General features: G+C 40.4%; 1 protein-coding gene and 1 pseudogene across 1 annotated transcript in view; one reads left to right on the top strand and one right to left on the bottom strand.

Moving 5' to 3' along the window:
• Positions 1 to 172, bottom strand: part of LOC103018317 (cytochrome c oxidase assembly protein COX16 homolog, mitochondrial) — a 33,039-nt gene extending 32,867 nt beyond the window's left edge. The window contains exon 1 of the mRNA XM_057542421.1: positions 5 to 172. Within this exon, the coding sequence (XP_057398404.1) occupies positions 5 to 73 (69 nt within the window). The 5' untranslated portion in view covers positions 74 to 172. The remainder of the gene's footprint in view (positions 1 to 4) is intronic.
• LOC103019040 (UV radiation resistance-associated gene protein-like) lies at positions 72 to 12,955 on the top strand (annotated as a pseudogene).
• The last annotated feature ends 4,967 nt before the right edge of the window (positions 12,956 to 17,922 follow it).

Genomic DNA, 17,922 nt, shown 5'->3' on the forward strand with positions numbered 1-17,922 from the left:
TCACCAACATGGGAACTCCGTAGCGAAGGGTCTTATTCTTGCGCAGGGCGCGCTTCACCGCGTGGGCGAACATGACTGAACTCTCCGACCCGCCTGGAAGCCCACCCAAACAGGCCAGCGTGGCCTCCCGAATCTCAGTGGCTCTGGGTCCCTCTACCGGAGTACGTCCTTTACTAACCTCCTTTCCTTTGCCTCTCAGCGCAGAGCCCTTCCAGATAGGTCTCCGCCAGGCCAAAGCAATCGATCCGTAGTAACATACTCACGCTTCCCCCCGGAAATACGAGCGTCAGAGGTTTGGTCCGGCAAGATGGTTTGCAATCGGGACTTGGGGACTTAACGTCGTGTTTGTAGTAATCGTCAAACGATATAGAAACCTGTAGCTCCTGTGTTCTGGGTCTCTTCTCAGAACACTCCCTGGCACATAAAATCAGCTCAATAAAATCTGTTTTAAAAAAGTTACTTTAAAGCCAGTACTCTAGCCTCTATAGTTATGTGTGGGATGGGTAGTTTACCAGCTTAAAAAAGATGGGGGGGAAAAGTGCTGCGAAAGTTTAGGTTTAACGTTAATTGGTGTACTGTCTTGCTATCCGTGAATTTTTAATGCTAGTGCTTTTATTGCCAGGTTGCGTGTAATCTTCAGTCATTTATGAATGTCTAGTTTCCACTCATTCATCAACCATCCAGCACACCTTTCTGTGGGACACAGAGAAGAAAAGATATGATCCCTGCCTTAAAGAGGCTGGCAAACTAATGGGCACACGAATGAACCATGGGTAGCTTGGGAAACAGACCCCCCCCCATGTGTGCCATTTGCCAGGGTGAGTCAGAGAAAGCCTCAACTGTCAAGTGTTTGAGATGACATAATAGTACAGAGTGCAGGTGACATGACTCACATTTCCCATGCTATCCCTGAAATCTTTCCATCTATCCCTGCCTCTTTATTGCCACTGAAATATTCCTGGTTTAATCCCTTATCATCTTTCCATCTATTAAATTCGCCCCTAAGTGTCTCTAGAAAAGAAATTCCTGATCTCCTTCCTGCCTTTAGGCTGATCTAGTTAACACTCATATCTAGGCCCAAAAGCAACAACACAAACAAACAAAAACCTTAATTATAGGGACTTCCCCGGCAGACCAGTGGTTAAGACTCTGCACTTCCAATGCAGAGGGTTCTATCCCTGGTAGGGGGAACTGAGATGCCACATGCCATGGGTGCGGCCAAAAAACTTAAAAAACAAAAACAAAACCTTAATTATGAACTCAAGTCTATCTCCCACACTGCTGACAGTTATCTAAGAGACATAAATAATGATGAGATTCTCTTTTTTTTTTTTTCTGCCTACAATAGTCACTCCAATTTTCTTGGAGCAAGTAATTGAAGGGCGTTTGTAATATGACTTTGGCCTGCCTTTTCTGCCACTGTTCTTCATTCACTCCATGCTCCATCCTGGAGGAGATATTAACTCCCTGAGTAATGCATGAACTTCCACATCTTCCAGATGCAGCTTTAGGGACACCAGGTTCTTGAAGCCTCCCTTACTCCACAGGCAATGTAAATTATTTCCTCTTCAGAGCTCCACTAGTCTTTGACTAAAATATATCACAGAGCTCTATCACACTGTATTATTGGGTTTGGTGTACAAAGTCATTGTTGTCCAAACAGTATATAAGAAAGATGAAAAAAAGGAGAGTGGAAAGAATACTTCAGGGTTTGAATTTGAACTTTGGGGTTTTGTTTTGGGTTCTGGGGCTGAGCAAATGTATCAACCCTCACCCCCAAAGCATAACCTGGACTGAATCAGGAAGATTTTAAAGTGATCAGGGTAAGGTTTATTAAAGTAAGACTGCTAATCCCTTCCCTTACCCCTATTTCTCCAATCTTCCCCTACCCCAATCTCTCCAAAAAAGAGACACCTTGCAAACCTGGGGACTGGAGCAGTAAGAAAGGTGGGAGACTTAGCCTGAGAGGTTAAGTCACACTACACAGTTGGCAGTGCTGGGAGAAAATTATTTGGATTCATGGGAAAGAGTCTGGAGCAGTTGTAGAATACAGGAGAATTTAGGATTACAGAGATGGTCTTGTGAACAGGGTTGCTTTGGTTTATGAATAGTCTCCTTCAGTGCTGTGATTCCTTTGTATTTTATTTTGAATTGTTTGGCTTACACTTTTTGTTGTATGTTTGTTTGTTTAATTCATCTCTGTGAAGAGACAGAAACATATAGGGCCATAGGATTTATTAGAGAATATATTGTGAAGTGTGCAAAAATTTGTATATGGCATTGCCTCTCGCCTTATTCACTTCCTTTTGATACTTCAGAACTCATACAGCATCCAGGTTAGTCAAGTGTATTACTTCTCCAAGTTTTCCTCATATCTTAAATGTCAAGGACACTGTTCTAAAAGTCCAGACCTTTTCCTACCTTTTCACTACATAAAATGTCACCTTATGGATCTGACTCCAATAAAGGCTGGCACTCAACGAATAGTTAATAATGGATTAAATCATATACATGTAATCTAGGTAATACAATAGCTAATAATCTGTTATCCTTTTCAGATAAAGCATATATTCAATTTAAGTGAATATAGGTCTTCAGTCTCCCATTTATTCCATCATCTAAATAAACACTTGTTAAGAACCTTGAAATGATCTCGAAGGAACAACTAAATAGTAAGTGTTACAAGTATGCTTGAAAATTTTCATGAGATAAAATTTGGGGCAGTGTGGCATTTAAGCACTTAAGAAATGTTTTGCCGAAAGCCTGCTTTCAGTTTTAAGGTTCGTTGGATTCGCTGGCAAAATTACCACTCATTAGACACAAATAAACAGCTTTACTCCACTCTTTAATGAAAGCTGATTTAACTTAATTTTAATATACAATCATTAGAAGGAAAGGAATAAGAATATTAGAGAAATATAACAGGGTATGCATCACTGAATTGAGCCAACACCTACTTCCAGATCCAAACAGAAGCTGGGAAGTCCTGAGTAACAGCAATCAGGAGCCCCAGTTGGGAAGGGTCCTGGGTGGTGCGTCCACCCCACAGGTGAGACTTCAGATTAGAGTTCTGGGGGCTTCCGTTTGTAATTCCAGGCCACAAACTGATGTCAGTTTGCATGCAAAAATGCAGCTCAGGATTCACTTTAACAATGCTGTTGATTTCACCATGTGAGTCACAAGATTTTCCAGACTCCGGGGGACTGGCCAGGTCCTCAGGGCTCAAGAAATTGCCAGACCCACTCCCTTTCTTATTGTAAGCACCATTTGACTTGCTAGCAGCAATTGTTAGGTGTGCAAGCAGGCATGCAGTCCAGGCAAGGTCACAGGTCGGTCAGAGGCCTGCTTCTGCCTCTGAAGGCTGAACAAGACTATTTTACTAGTTTTCCCAACAACAAATAACATGTATCCTCACCTAAAGCATCACTACTGTATAGCTCAGTTTACCTATTTGTTAAATCAAAGTGATATTTGTCATCATTTTACAATTCTCACAAAAAACACAAAATAGCTCATCAGTATGGCTTCTGCTGCTTTCCCATAAATATGACTCAAATCCCATCTGTGTGTTTCTAGTGTTAATAAACAGAAAAATAGTTGACCCAGCCATCTTAACTGCCACACTTCCATGTGGTAGTTTATAAGAATTTACATCCAGAAAACAAGGCATCCCTACCGTCCATGCCAGTCCCTCAGCACTAGTATGTTCTTGATATCTAGCCAAGTTACATAATCCTTCAGTATCTGCTCTACCATCACTTAACTCATGCAAGTATATGGGAGTGTTGTTATCAAAATCACCAATCTTGAGAGCTTTAATACTGAAGTTAGGTTTTAGAACTATGGCCAAATTTAATGGCTATGGTACAGAAAGATTACTTCATGAATCATCTGGTTTCATAATTGATATCTAGTATATAATTTAATTCACTAAAAATCTTAAACTTTTGGAAGAGCATGATTCCAGACTCATTTTACAGGTGCACAAATTGAGGCTCAGAAAGGTTAAGAAGCTTGCACAATAGTACACATTTGTACTATTTGAGAACTAGGACAAATGCCCCAACTTGAACTAAACTTCCTATAACATTTGACAATACTGACTATCAACTTGAACTAAACTTCCTATAACATTTGACAGTACTATCTCCTTGAAATTCTCTCCTCCCATGGCTTCCATGTATGTTTGACTCCCATGGATCTTCTCCAACTCTGAGACTTTTTTTGTCTTCTTCAGCCTTACAGACCTTCAACTGGGGTCTTTAGCTCTCTTCCATTTTTTTTATTTGTCCCAGTGACTCTCAAACTGTAGTGTGCACAGGATCCCCTGGAGACTTTATCAAAACACAGATTGCTGTGTCCCATCCCCAAGGCTTCTGATTCAGTAGGTCTGGAATGGGACCTGAAAAACTGGATTTTCTAACAAGCTTCCAGATGCTGCTGCTGCTGGTGGTGGTCCAGGGACTACAGTATGAGAACTGTTGCTGTATCCTCTTTTGCTGGGTGAACTCAACTTTCACTTTGGCTTCAAATTTTATCACAGTGTGGATGACTTCTGGTACATTTCCAGTAACCTAAATGGTTTTCTAACACCTCAAAGTCAACATTCCACAAAGATCTCCTTCTGGACGGGGTAGGGAGTCTTTCCCTCCATTCTATCTAATTTCTATGGCTAGAAGTAGAGAGTTGGTTACTCAGTTTCCAATTCAGTCCAATTTCAAACCACTTAAAATTAGTACTTTACATTATTCAACTAGGAAATTCACTGTTTTGCCCTTTATTGCATATTTCTCCTATGATAGTGATCATTAACATCTAGTTTTAGAATAATTCATGTTTTGTCTTATTATTTTTTAAATATTTATTTATTTATTTGTCTGTGCTGGGTCTTAGTTGTGGCATGCGAGATATGCGTTGTGGCGTGCGGGGCTCTTAGTTGTGGCATGCAGGATCTAGTTCCCTTATCAAGGATTGAACCCAGGCCCCCTGCATTGGGAGCACTGAATCTTAACCCCTAGACCACCAGGGGAGTACCATATCTTATTACTTTTTATAGAATATAGGCTATGGGATGAATGGGACTGTGTCTAATACATTCCTGCCCTCCATGACTTTTTTCATAGTCCTAAACCATAATTCATAATTTTGGGAAAAACAAATGAAGTGGCAACTGGAAAGGTGGCAAGAGTTTCCCATACCATGCTATATAGTGAAGAATCCCCCATTACTGATTCCTAAACCAAACAAAAATCTGCTCCATAACACTTTGCAGAGAATCAAAGGTAACTCTTCTATACAAAAGTGCTAGAGATCTCTTCTGTACAGATTAGTGAAAGCAAAAGGAATTCAAAGTTAAATGCATTGTCTTGAAGTACACTTACTACCTTGGTTAAAAATAAGTATCGGGCTTCCCTGGTGTGCAGTGGTTAAGAATCTGCCTGCCAATGCAGGGGACACGGGTTCGAGCCCTGGTCCGGGAAGATTCCACATGCCGCAGAGAAACTAAGCCCATGCACCACAACTACTGAGCCTGTGCTCTAGAGCCCGTGAGCCACAACTACTGAAGCCTGCATACCTAGAGCCTGTGCTCCGCAACAAGAGAAGCCACTGCAATGAGAAGCCCGCACACCACAACAAAGAGTAGCCCCCGCTCGCCACGACTAGAGAAAGCCCACGTGAAGCGACAAAGACCCAATGCAGCCAAAAATAAATTAATTAATTAAATAAATTTTAAAAATTTCAAAAATAAATAAGTTTCATGAGGTAGAGCAAATCAGGAAACTTCTAACTTTCCAATTGCCATGGGACTAAAGCCCATCTGAAAGCTTTCTGAGTACTGTCAGTTAAGCTAACTAGGGCTTCCTTTTTGGGCAGGTGAATGTGTGTTTTGTGATATAAGTCAACGGTGAAACAGGATCTTATCTATTGAAATTTATGTTAAAAAACCTTTGCAGGAAAACATATTTAGAAAAGTAAAGACAAATCTTTGAATTCAGGGCAAGTAAAGTGTACTTTAATCTGAAGATAAATTTTTTGGAAAGGAAACCATTAAAAAATGGCCTGACTGTATGTGTGTTTTAAGTGCTTGAGTAACATCGGTTGCCCTGGTTTAAGAAAAAAGTCAAATATCATTGTAGTATAAAGTTTCCTATACATCAGAACACAATGCACATCCAATAAAAATAGAACTTGACACCTCAAAAGTAAATTGGCTTCCTAAAGTACCACTTCAAAATCATATAACACTATTTTTAAAATTTAAATTTTTTTTCAATTTTATGGAGATAAATTGACACATAATATTATATAAGATTAATGTGAAAACATAACAACTAGATATACATATATATTGTGAAATGTTTAACACGATAAATTTAGTTAACATTCATCACCTCATATAGGTACAATATTTTTCCTTGTGTTGAGAACTTTTAAGATCTATAACACTATTAGTAATACTACTTTGCATAACCCCCCAAATCAAAAAGGGTATCAAAATAGAAATTATAAGTTATATGGCAAGTAAGAAAAAGGAAAAAATTTCATATGAAATCCTATTATTTAAGACAACAGAAAATAAATATCTGACCTACAAAAAAAAAAAAAGAACTAAGAAAAAGTATAAAGAGAGAATTAGTCAAAAGAAAAGCTAAAATAAAAGAAATGGAAAACAAACAAAACCAGAAGAATGGATCAATAAAACCAAAAGCTGGTTATTACAAAGAATCAATTAATAGATTAAGGGAAACAATTTAATGTTAGGGATGAGACAGAAAATAAAAACGTGTAAAAGAAAATAAAAGGGATTACATGAGAATTTCAAGTTATCTTCTATTACAATAAATAAATTGAACAGCTAGAGAAACTGATGTTTGAGTGATAAAACATAAAGGATCATTTAAAAGTCAAAAATTGGGACTTCCCTGGTGGTGCAGTGGTTAAGAATCCACCTGCCAATGCAGGGCACACGGGTTCGAGCCCTGGTCCGGGAAGATCCTACATGTGTGCCACAACTACTGAAGCCCACGTGCTGAGCCGGTGGTCTGCAACAAGAGAAGCCACTGCAATGAGAAGCCCGTGCACCACAACGAACAACGAAGAGTAGCCCCTGCTCACCACAACTAGAGAAAGCCCATGCGCAGCAATGAAGACCCAACACAGCCATAAATAAATAAATAAATTTTTTTAAAAAAAGGTCAAACATAACAAGTACTATGGAAATTGCAAATTTACCATTAAGAAGAACCAGGCAGTTGGCTGTGACACATGAAGAAACATTCATGTTAATTGAGCCAAACCATATCTTGCAAAAGTCTAGTGCAAAATTTTATTCCTCCTCTATTAAGATCTTCTTGGGAACTATTATATAGGTACTTTTACTGGTTCCTTAAAGGAATTTACCATTTCATGGTTTCAAGAGCCTTTTCTCCAACACTGTATGATCACAGACCTGACATCAACTTCCTTTGACAGTTGTTTGAAGGTTTCTGGAAGAATTTGAGTTCTTATGGCTTGTCCTTTATGTCCTCCCTAGGTGCAAAGCTCTTGACTGTCTACATATGTTGGGTATCCCTCAAACAAAAAAAGTATCACTTTTTGTGGAGCCCCAGAGTTGATGCCCAGGGAAAATTTAGAAACCCAAGAGGAAGGATTGGAGTCTAGAGTGATAATGAGAAAATAAGGCAAATTTGAAAACAAACATAAATGAGTAGTTGGTATTAGAATGGACTGTTGGGTGGAGAATCTAGATGTTAAAGGTTTAATCCTTGGAGGTTTCTGCAGAGGTGCAGGTTGGGCTATGGGGAGAAGGTCTCTGAGGGGCATTGTGGCCTCCAGGAGGCGGTGCCGAGAATGCATCTAGGGAACCAGGTCTAAGGTGCCCCCAGGACCAAACAAGCTTGAAAATACAGAAGGCATCTGGGGAAATAACACTAAGTTGAGAATTAGCCCGAAAATCAGTGGGGGAGGAAATACACAAACTTTGAAATTTGTAGGAAGACCCTAAGGTAAAGAATCTGGTATTTTTGAGTAACTGAAAGGCCAGGGAGGAGAGGGATCAGAGAGAAAGCATGGAGTGTGGAGTGAAATGAGTTTGGAGAAAGTAGGCAGGAATTAGAGCATGCAGTGCATTATAAGTGGTGTTGAGTATTTTGGACTGAATCCTACGGGCAGCTGGAAACTTCTAGGGGAATTTCTAAGCAGGGGAGAGATGGGAATACAAGCCACCCCACCCCCATCGCTGTCCCCCAGAGCCAGGTGAACAAGGGGTGTCCCATGGGTGGCAGCTGCAAAAACCAGGCCACCAGACATAAAAAACTAAGTCACCAGCAGTATGGTGGAGTAAAACTCCCCTCCAGGAGACACTGGTGCACTGGAGTGTAGCAGAGGGAGAGTTTTAAGATAGTGCCTGCCCTCCAAGGTCTCTGAAAAGGATTATAGTCAGCCCTTAGATGCATATTTAGTTAGAGGCCTGCCCCTCAGGTCGCAGTCATAATGATTAGCTAATAGGCTTCCTTCACAGAAAGATCAAGCTTTTGGGTCTGTTGCCTTTTGCTGTGTCCTGGGGGTGGTAGCTGTTTAAGAACTCTTTCTCTGTTGGCTACAATCCTGTGGGACCCAAGAGGTTAAGCCCCACTGTCCTCCAGAGCCAGGCAATGTAGAGGTAGCTCCTGGCAGCAGCCACAAATATCTGGGTGCCAGACAGAAGGGTATGAGCTCCTTTCTAGGTGACATCAATTATTACAGTCCCATGGGACAGGAACACAAACTCCCCTGGCCTCCAGAGCCAAGCGGTTAAGATGCATGCCTTTGGCAGCAGCCATAGAGATCTGGGCAGCAGACGCATGTAAGAGCTCCCTTCCAGGAGATACTGGTGCTCTGGAGCATGGCAAAGGGAGAGTGCAAAGATGGCATCCGCCAGTCTCTGTCCCTGGAGAGTATTCCAGCAGGCTCCCAGATGTATGTGTTAAATTAGATGCCTGCCCCTCAGGCTGATGCTTTAATATAAGCAGGTGAGCCTCCTTCACTTTATTTATTTTTCATTTTTTTAAAGTTTTATCTATACAGTTTTTATTTTATATTTTTTAATTACAATGTTTTCTTCCAAGGTTATTGAGATGTAATTGACATGCAGCACTGTAAAAGTGTACAGTATAATGATGTAACTTACATCATGAAATGATTACCACAATAAGTTTAGTAAACATCCATCTCATAAAGATACAATATTAAACAATTAGAGAAAATTATGTTTTCCTTGTGATGAGACCTCAGGATTTACTCTCTTAATGACTTTCATATATAACACACAGCAGTGTTAATTATATTTATCCTGTGGTACACTACATCCCTGTATTTATTTATCATAAAACTGGAAGTTTGTACTTTTTGACTACCTTCATCCCTCCCTGCAACCCTGCCTGTGGTAAGCACAAATCTGATCTCATTTTCTGTGAGTTTGTTTCTTTGTTTGTCTGTTTGTTTTGAGGTATAATTGACCAACAATGCTATATTAGTTCCTGGTATATAGCACAGTGATTCCATATTTCTGTACATTTCAAAATGATCACCACGGTAAGTCTACTTACCATCTGTCACCATACAAAGACATTACATGATTATTGACTATATACTCCACAGAGTACATGTCATACCCATGGCTCATTATTAATTCTGTAACTGGAAGTTTCTACCTCTCAATCTCTCTTCCTCTGCCTCCCCTCTGGCAACCATCTGTTCTTTGTATCTATGACTATGTTTCTATTTTGTTATGTTTGTTCATTTGTCATGATTTTTATTTATTTATTTTATAAATTTATTTATTGTATTTATTTTTATTTTTGGCTGCATTGGGTCTTCATTGCTGTGCACGGGCTTTCTCTAGTTGCAGCGGGCAGGGGCTACTCTTCATTGCAGTGCGTGGGCTTCTCATTGTGATGGCTTCTCTTTGTTGTGGAGCATAGGATCTAGACACGCAGGCTTCAGTAGTTGTGGCAAGCAGGCTCAGTAGTTGTGGCTCATGGGCTCTGGAGCGCAGGCTCAGTAGTTGTGACACACGGGATTAGTTGCTCTGCAACATGTGTGATCTTCCCAGACCAAGGCTCGAACCCGTGTCCCCTGCATTGGCAGACGGATTCTTAACCACTGTGCCAAGAGGGAAGCCCTGTCTTGATTTTTAGATTTCACATAAAACTGAAATCATATAATATTTGTCTTTCTCTGGTTGACTTATTTCACTAAGCATAATACCACCTAAGCCCATTCATGTTGCCACAAATGACAAGATTTCATTCTTTTTTATGGCTGAGTAATATTTTACTTTATAGATATATTGTATTGTGTGTATATATATATAAAATAAGTACCACATATATATATATACCTATATATATAAATACCAATATATATATAAATACACACATATATACACACACACACACATATATATATATATATATATATATATATATATATATACACACATATATATCACATCTTCCTTTTCTATTCATCTATGGATGGACCCTTAGGTTGCTCCCATATCTTGGCTATTGTAAATAATGCTGCAATGAATATTGGGGTACATATATCTTTTCAAATTAGTATTTTCATTTTCTTTGGATAAGTAACCAGGAAGGGAACTGCTGGATTGTACGGTAGTTCTACTTTTTATTTTTTGAGGAACCTCCATACTCTTTTCCATAGTGGCTGCACCAATTTACATTCCCACCAACAGGACGTGAGGGTTCCCTTTTCTCCACATCTTGCCAACACTTGTTATTTGTTGTCTTTTTGATGATAGCCATTCTGACAAGTGTGGAATATCCCTAATGATTAGTGATGTTGTAAACCTGAAACTGATAGAATGTTATATATCAGTTATACATCAATACAAATTATTTAAAGTGTACTAGTGCAAGGGGCAACATCATCTTTAAGGAGTTCAGTTGAGTCCCTCATCTGTAGAACAGTTTGATGGTACATTGTCACAGACCAGTGTTTGTTAGAGCTCTGAGGATAATGAGTTCTCCCAAGTAACAGAGGTCAGGGGCTGCACTTAAGAGCCTGAATCTAGGGGACCAGAATTAGCATCAAAATCGCCAGTATTGGAGGGGCAGCTGAAGTGATTTACCTTTGACCTAAGGACTTTTGAGGTGTTAACAGACAATGTCATTCTAAGACAAACAGATGAGTAGCCAAAGAGAGTGCTGCTTAACATCTATAATCAGAAGAAGGCAAAGTTGGAGGAGCAGGAGACTGAGAATGGTTGTACCAAAAAAAAAAAAGAAAAAAGAAAATAGTGATGCCTGCTCAGTTCATGTGGCAAAGCTAATTTTTCAAATACAGAATCTGTTGACTAAAGAGATCGCTGGGTTCCTAGGAGGAAGGACATATCAACATCATGACAAATAGATTATGTAGTGATTCTCCCAGTCCTTTCCCCAAGAAACCTACAACCATTTCCTTGGGAGACAATATGGTAGGGATAGAGAAACAACTAGAATTGAGAAGATTAATGGACACAGTGTCTGCACTGATATTGATGCTCAGACTCCAAAGCATTTTCATGGACCCTGAAATAGTGGGAGCTTATGACATCAGGAAATAAGAGGAGTCCTAGCTGGCATACATTTTACAATGTGTTCAGTGGTCTGCAGTCCAACCCAGTGGTCATGCCTCCAAGTCCCCAGGTATAAAATTGGGATTGGTATCTTAGGCAGTGGGGATAATGTCCTTATAAGGCCCTTGGCATGCGGAATAAGAGCTATCATAATCACTGTGCAGGTGGAAGCCTCTTAAACATCCTTCTGGCCCTGGCCAAGATAGTGAATCAAAGTCAATATTGTGTTCATGGTGGGAAGATGGACACAAGGGTCACCATTAAAGACAAAAAGAGGCAGCAGTGGTTGTACATATCATATCTCCATTGAAATCACCAGTCTGGCCCTAACAGAAACCTAATCAATCCTAATGAGTGATTGTAGACAACCAACTTATAATTTTATAATTTCTTATAATTTTAAGGGATCTAGATCAACAGTCAAAGATAATATTAATGACAAGCTGAAAAGGAGAGAGAGTTTCCATTATATCCAAAAGGAGGGGAGAAGTGGCAATTTGATTACAGTGTCTATCTTCTGAACAAAAATATAGCACAGCTAAGATAACAACATGGACTAGGGACTCCAGACTTGAGGCAAACCCTCCCTAACCTGAAAAACTCCATGGAGCACGGACTAGTGGTCAGGTGCAACAGACATCACACCTCCAGTACAACCCCTGTTCCAGAGATACAAAGCTCCATATTCAGGGGTGCAGATGTAGACTTCTCTGGGGGATCCCTTCACCAGACAAAGGACACTGGAAACGGGCTAGCTCAGGGAATGAGAGACGCGAGTACAAAACCCCTCCCCCCAGTTACAACTCGGCATTAGCCCAGCCTGTGACCACCATCCCCTCCACGGGAGAATCTGAGAGAAAGACAATGTCTCTGCCTTCCTCCTTATACACCTCCAAAGAAAACAAGAAAATAGGGGTAGATCTGGGAGACAGATTACATGGAGGCCAAGTGAGTGTGAACACTAGCCAGGAACAGGGACAAGTCTTCTCGGGGTTTCCAGCCACAGTCAGCGGCACCCTCCTGCCCAGCGAGCAGGCCGGCTCCTCCAGCACCCTGCTTCCGGAGACGGGGGTGGGAGGGGATTTCCACCCTGGGTCTGAAGCCGAGCTCTGCTGTGCCATGGAGCAAGCGGAAGAGTTCATCGGTATGAAAGCCACAGGCGTCACCTCAGGCAACCAGCTGGAAGCATTTAACTGCATCCCCCTGGACAGTGCCGGGGCAGTGGAGTGTGATGAACAAGTTCTGGGAGAATTTGAAGAGTCCTCCCCAAGGATCTATGCACTGAATGAAAACATATCCAGCTTCCGCCGGCCACGCAGGAGTTCTGATAAGTGAAGCAAGAGGACAGACAGTAGGACCAGGGTAGAGTCACTGCTTGAAATGAGGATAAAGCTGCACTGGTCACCCTTTGTAATAATTATGACACAAAATGAATATTAATGAAGGATATTCCTCAGAAAAATAGACTTTGTGAATCGAGGAGGAACTCAGGATCACTGTGTATCAGTGGGCCAAAGTTAGATTTTGCTTGCAAGATTTGCTTTTCAGGCCTGACAATTGTTTAAAGGCAAAAGTCACTCTCCAGCTCGAGTCACTTTATAGGCATTTGTCTGCTTTTTTATTGACACTTCTATGTTGTCCTCAGAGGGTAGACGATAATATATAAATAATATAGTGAACTTGCCTTTAGTTTCTCATAAGCATTTGCCCTCACCATAGTTTATGAAACTTTGGGGAAATTGAATATTCAGTAAAGGTCTCCAGGATCTTTGGCCATCCATTAAGTTGATGAATAAGAAGCACAATGTTCTCCTTATACACAGGCCCACCTGCCCCTGCCCCTGCCCCCAGGCTCCACAGTCAACCTAGCTGTCGTCCCATCTGCACAGTAGATGCTTGTGCATCCTGAACGACTGAGAACACCACAGTCACTGGTTCTTTAATGCAGTCACCATGACCTTCCAGCTCTTCCAGTCAGCCATACCCTTGATGCAGCCCTCAGATTAGATGAAAAACCTCACCTCTGGTGGATCCCAGGGGACCCCCAAGGACCACAAGTTTACTATAGTCAGATGGCATCCAGTTCCACCTGGGAGTCAAAGTTTTTATGTGGGCAGATGCTGTTGTCAAAAGCTGGGTGTGTTGTCTGGCAATGCACTCACCATATAGAAATCCCTATATGTAAATCCCATGTTAATTTATCACATTTCAGTTGGAAAGGAAGGCATTGTATATGATGAAATATATGTGGAGAGTCAGGCTGTCCAATGTACAAACTGCAAGGCAGTTGAGGTAGTTGGATTAAGAGACTGGATGAGGCATAGAATACTACTGGTATGTGTGCAATGGAATAAATATTAAGTTATGTTTTTGAGGTCCATTTTCATTCCTGGAGCTCAGATTTCATTTGCTATTGCTATGTACTTTATATACCCAAGGACATTGCCTCAGGGTTGCAAGCTCTTTAAGGAAATTTTGTGCTTGTATCCATGTATTGTATAGAAGAACACAAATTGAGTTTTCCTCAAAAAAAAAAAAGCAGTTCAAGATTTTAGAGATAGCATGATAACCAAAGAGAAAAATCACATACACTCAAATGTATGAGACTATAAATTACATAGCTTGAGGGATAAGAAAGTCCTTCACAAATGCAAATAGATCCATAATGATACCAGCAGTTAATGGAAAAATAGAAGTAAGAGAGAAAAAAGGCTAGAGGGACCACGGTTATCATGCTTGGCAAATGGACTGCTCAATTCGAAATCAAAGTGCTCTCCTTCTGGGAAGACACAGCTTAGTTTCACCAAGTGTCTTTGGATCAGCAAGAAAAAACGGTGTTGGAGATTGGTTCAAGATGGCGGAGAAGGATGTGCGCTCATTCCCTCTTGCGAGAGCAATGGAATCACAACTAACTGCTGAACAATCATCAACAGGAAGACACTGAAACTCACCAAAAAAGATACCCCACATCCAAAGACAAAGGAGAAGCCACAATGGCACATTAGGAGGGGTGCAATCACAATAAAATCAAATCCCATAACTGCTGGATGGGTGACTCACAAACTGGAGAACACTTACACCACAGAAGTCCACCCACTGGAGTGAAGGTTCTGGGCCCCATGTTAGGCCTCCCAACCTGGGGATCTGGCAACGGGAGGAGGAATTCTTAGAGAACCCGACGTTGAAGTCTAGTGGGATTTGATAGCAGGACTTTGACAGGACTGGGGGAAACAGAGACTCCACTCGTGGAGGGCACACACAAAGTAGTGTGTGCATCGGGACCCAGGGAAAGGAGCATTGACCCCATAGGAGACTGAACCAGACCTACCTGCTAGTGTTGGAGGGTCTCCTGCAGCGGTGTGTGATGGCTGTGGCTCACCATGAGGACAAGGAAGCTGGCAGCAGAAGTTCTGGGAAGTACTCCTTGGCTTGAGCCCTACCAGAGTATGACATTAGCCCCACCAAAGAGCCAGGTAGGCTCCAGTGTTGGGTTGCCTCAGGCCAAACAACCAACACGAGGGAACCCAGCCCGACTCATCAGCAGACAAGCAGATTAAAGTTTTACTGAGCTCTGCCCACCAGAACAACACCCAGCTCTACCCACCACTAGTCCCTCCCATCAGGAAACTTGCACAAGCCTCTTAGATAGCCTCATCCACCAGAGGGCAGACAGCAGAAGCAAGAAGAACTACAATCCTGCAGCCTGTGGAACAAAAGCCACATTCACAGAGAGATAGACAAGATGAAAAGGCAGAGGGCTATGTACCAGATGAAGGAACAAGATAAAACCCCAGAAAAACAACTAAACGAAGTGGAGATAGGCAAACTTCCAGAAAAAGAATTCAGAATAATGATAGTGAAGGTTATCCAGGTCCTCGGAAAAAGAATGGAGATAAAGATCGAGAAGATGCAAGAAATGTTTAACAAAGACCTAGAAGAATTAAAGAACAAACAAACAGAGATGAACAATACAATAACTGAAATGAAAACTACACTAGAAGGAATCAATAGCAGAATAACTGAGGCAGAAGAACAGATAAGTGACCTGGAAGACAGAATGGTGGAATTCACTGCCATAGAACACAATAAAGAAAAAAGAATGAAAAGAAATGAAGACAGCCTAAGAGACTTCTGGGACAATATTAAACGCAACAATATTTGCGTTATAGGGGTCCCAGAAGTAGAAGAGAGAGAGAAAGGATCTGAGAAAATATTTGAAGAGATTATAGCGGAAAACTTCCCTAACATGGGAAAGGAAATAGCCACCCAAGTCCAGGAAGCGCAGAGAGTCCCAGGCAGGATAAACCCAAGGAGGAACACACCGAGACACATAGTAATCAAACTGACAAAAATTAAAGAAAAAGAAAAATTATTGAAAGCAACAAGGGAAAACACACAAATAACATACAAGGGAACTCCTATAAGGTTAACAGCTGATTTCTCAGCAAAAACTCTACAAGCCAGAAGGGAGTGGCATGATATAGTTAAAGTGATGAAAGGGAAGAAGCTACAACCAAGATTACTCTACCCGGCAAGGATCTCATTCAAATTTGACGGAGAAATCAAAAGCTTTACAGACAAGCAAAAGCTAAGAGAATTCAGCACCACCAAACCAGCTCTACAACAAATGCTAAAGGAACTTCTCTAAGTGGGAAACACAAGAGAAGAAAAGGACCTACAAAAACAAATGCATAACAATTAAGAAAATGGTAATAGAAACATACATATCGATAATCACCTTAAATGTGAATGGATTAAATGCTCCAACCAAAAGACACAGGCTCACTGAATGGATACAAAAACAAGACCCATATATATATGCTGTCTACAAGAGACCCACTTCAGACCTAGGGATTCATACAGACTGAAAGTGAGGGGATGGAAAAAGATATTCCATGCAAATGGAAATCAAAAGAAAGCTGGAGTAGCAATACTCATATAAGATAAAATAGACTTTAAAATAAAGAATGTTACAAGAGACAAGGAAGGACACTACATAATGATCAAGGGATCAATGCAAGAAGAAGATATAACAATAATAAATATATATGCACCCAACATAGGAGCACCTCAATACATAAGGCAACTGCTAACAGCTACTAAGGAGGAAATCGACAGTAACACAATAATAGTGGGGGACTTTAACACCTCATACAATCATGAACAGGTCATCCAAACAGAAAATTAATATGGAAACACAAGCTTTAAATGACACAATAGACCAGATAGATTTAATTGACATTTATAGGACATTCCATCCAAAAACAGCAAATTACACTTTCTTCTCAAGTGCATATGGAACATTCTCCAGGATAGATCACATCTTGGGTCACAAATCAAACCTCAGTAAATTTAAGAAAATTGAAATCATGTCAAGCATCTTTTCTAACGACAATGCTATCAGATTAGAAATCAATTATGGGGAAAAAAACGTAAAAAACACAAACACATGGAGGCTAAACAATACATTACTAAATAACCAAGAGATCACTGAAGAAATCAAAGAGGAAATCAAAAAATACCTAGAGACAAATGTCAATGAAAACACAACGATCCAAAACCTATGGGATGCAGAAAAAGCAGTTCTAAGAGGGAAGTTTATAGCAATACAAGCCTATCTCAAGAAACAAGAAAAACCCCAAATAAAGAATCTAACCTGACACTTACAGGAACTAGAGAAAGAAGAACAAACAAAATCCAAAATTAGTAGAAGGAAGGAAATCATAAAGATCAGAGCAGAAATAAATGAAATAGAAACAAAGAAAACAATAGCAAAATCAATAAAATTAAAGTTGGTTCTTTGAGAAGATAAACAAAATTGATAAACCATTAGCCAGACTCATCAAGAAAAAGAGGGAGAGGACACAAATCAATAATATTAGAAATGAAAAAGAAGAAGTTACAACAGACACCGCAGAAATACAAAGCATCCTAAGAGACTACTACAAGCAACTCTATACCAATAAAATGGACAACCTGGAAGAAATGGACAAATTCTTAGAAAGGTATAAGCTACCAAGACTGAGCCAGGAAGAAATAGAAAATATGAACACACAAATCACAAGTAAGGAAATTGAAACTGTGATTAAAAATCTTCCAACAAACAAAAGCCCAGGACCAGATGGCTTCACAGGTGAATTCTTTCAAACACTTAGAGAAGAGCTAACACCCATCCTTCTCAAACTCTTCCAAAAATTGCAGAGGAAGGAACACTCCCAAACTCATTCTATGAGGCCACCATCACCCTGATACCAAAACCAGACAAGGATACTAAAAACAAAGAAAATTACAGACCAATATCA

Source organism: Balaenoptera acutorostrata, chromosome 3 (assembly GCF_949987535.1).
Source record: "Balaenoptera acutorostrata chromosome 3, mBalAcu1.1, whole genome shotgun sequence".
Lineage (NCBI taxonomy): Eukaryota > Metazoa > Chordata > Mammalia > Artiodactyla > Balaenopteridae > Balaenoptera > Balaenoptera acutorostrata.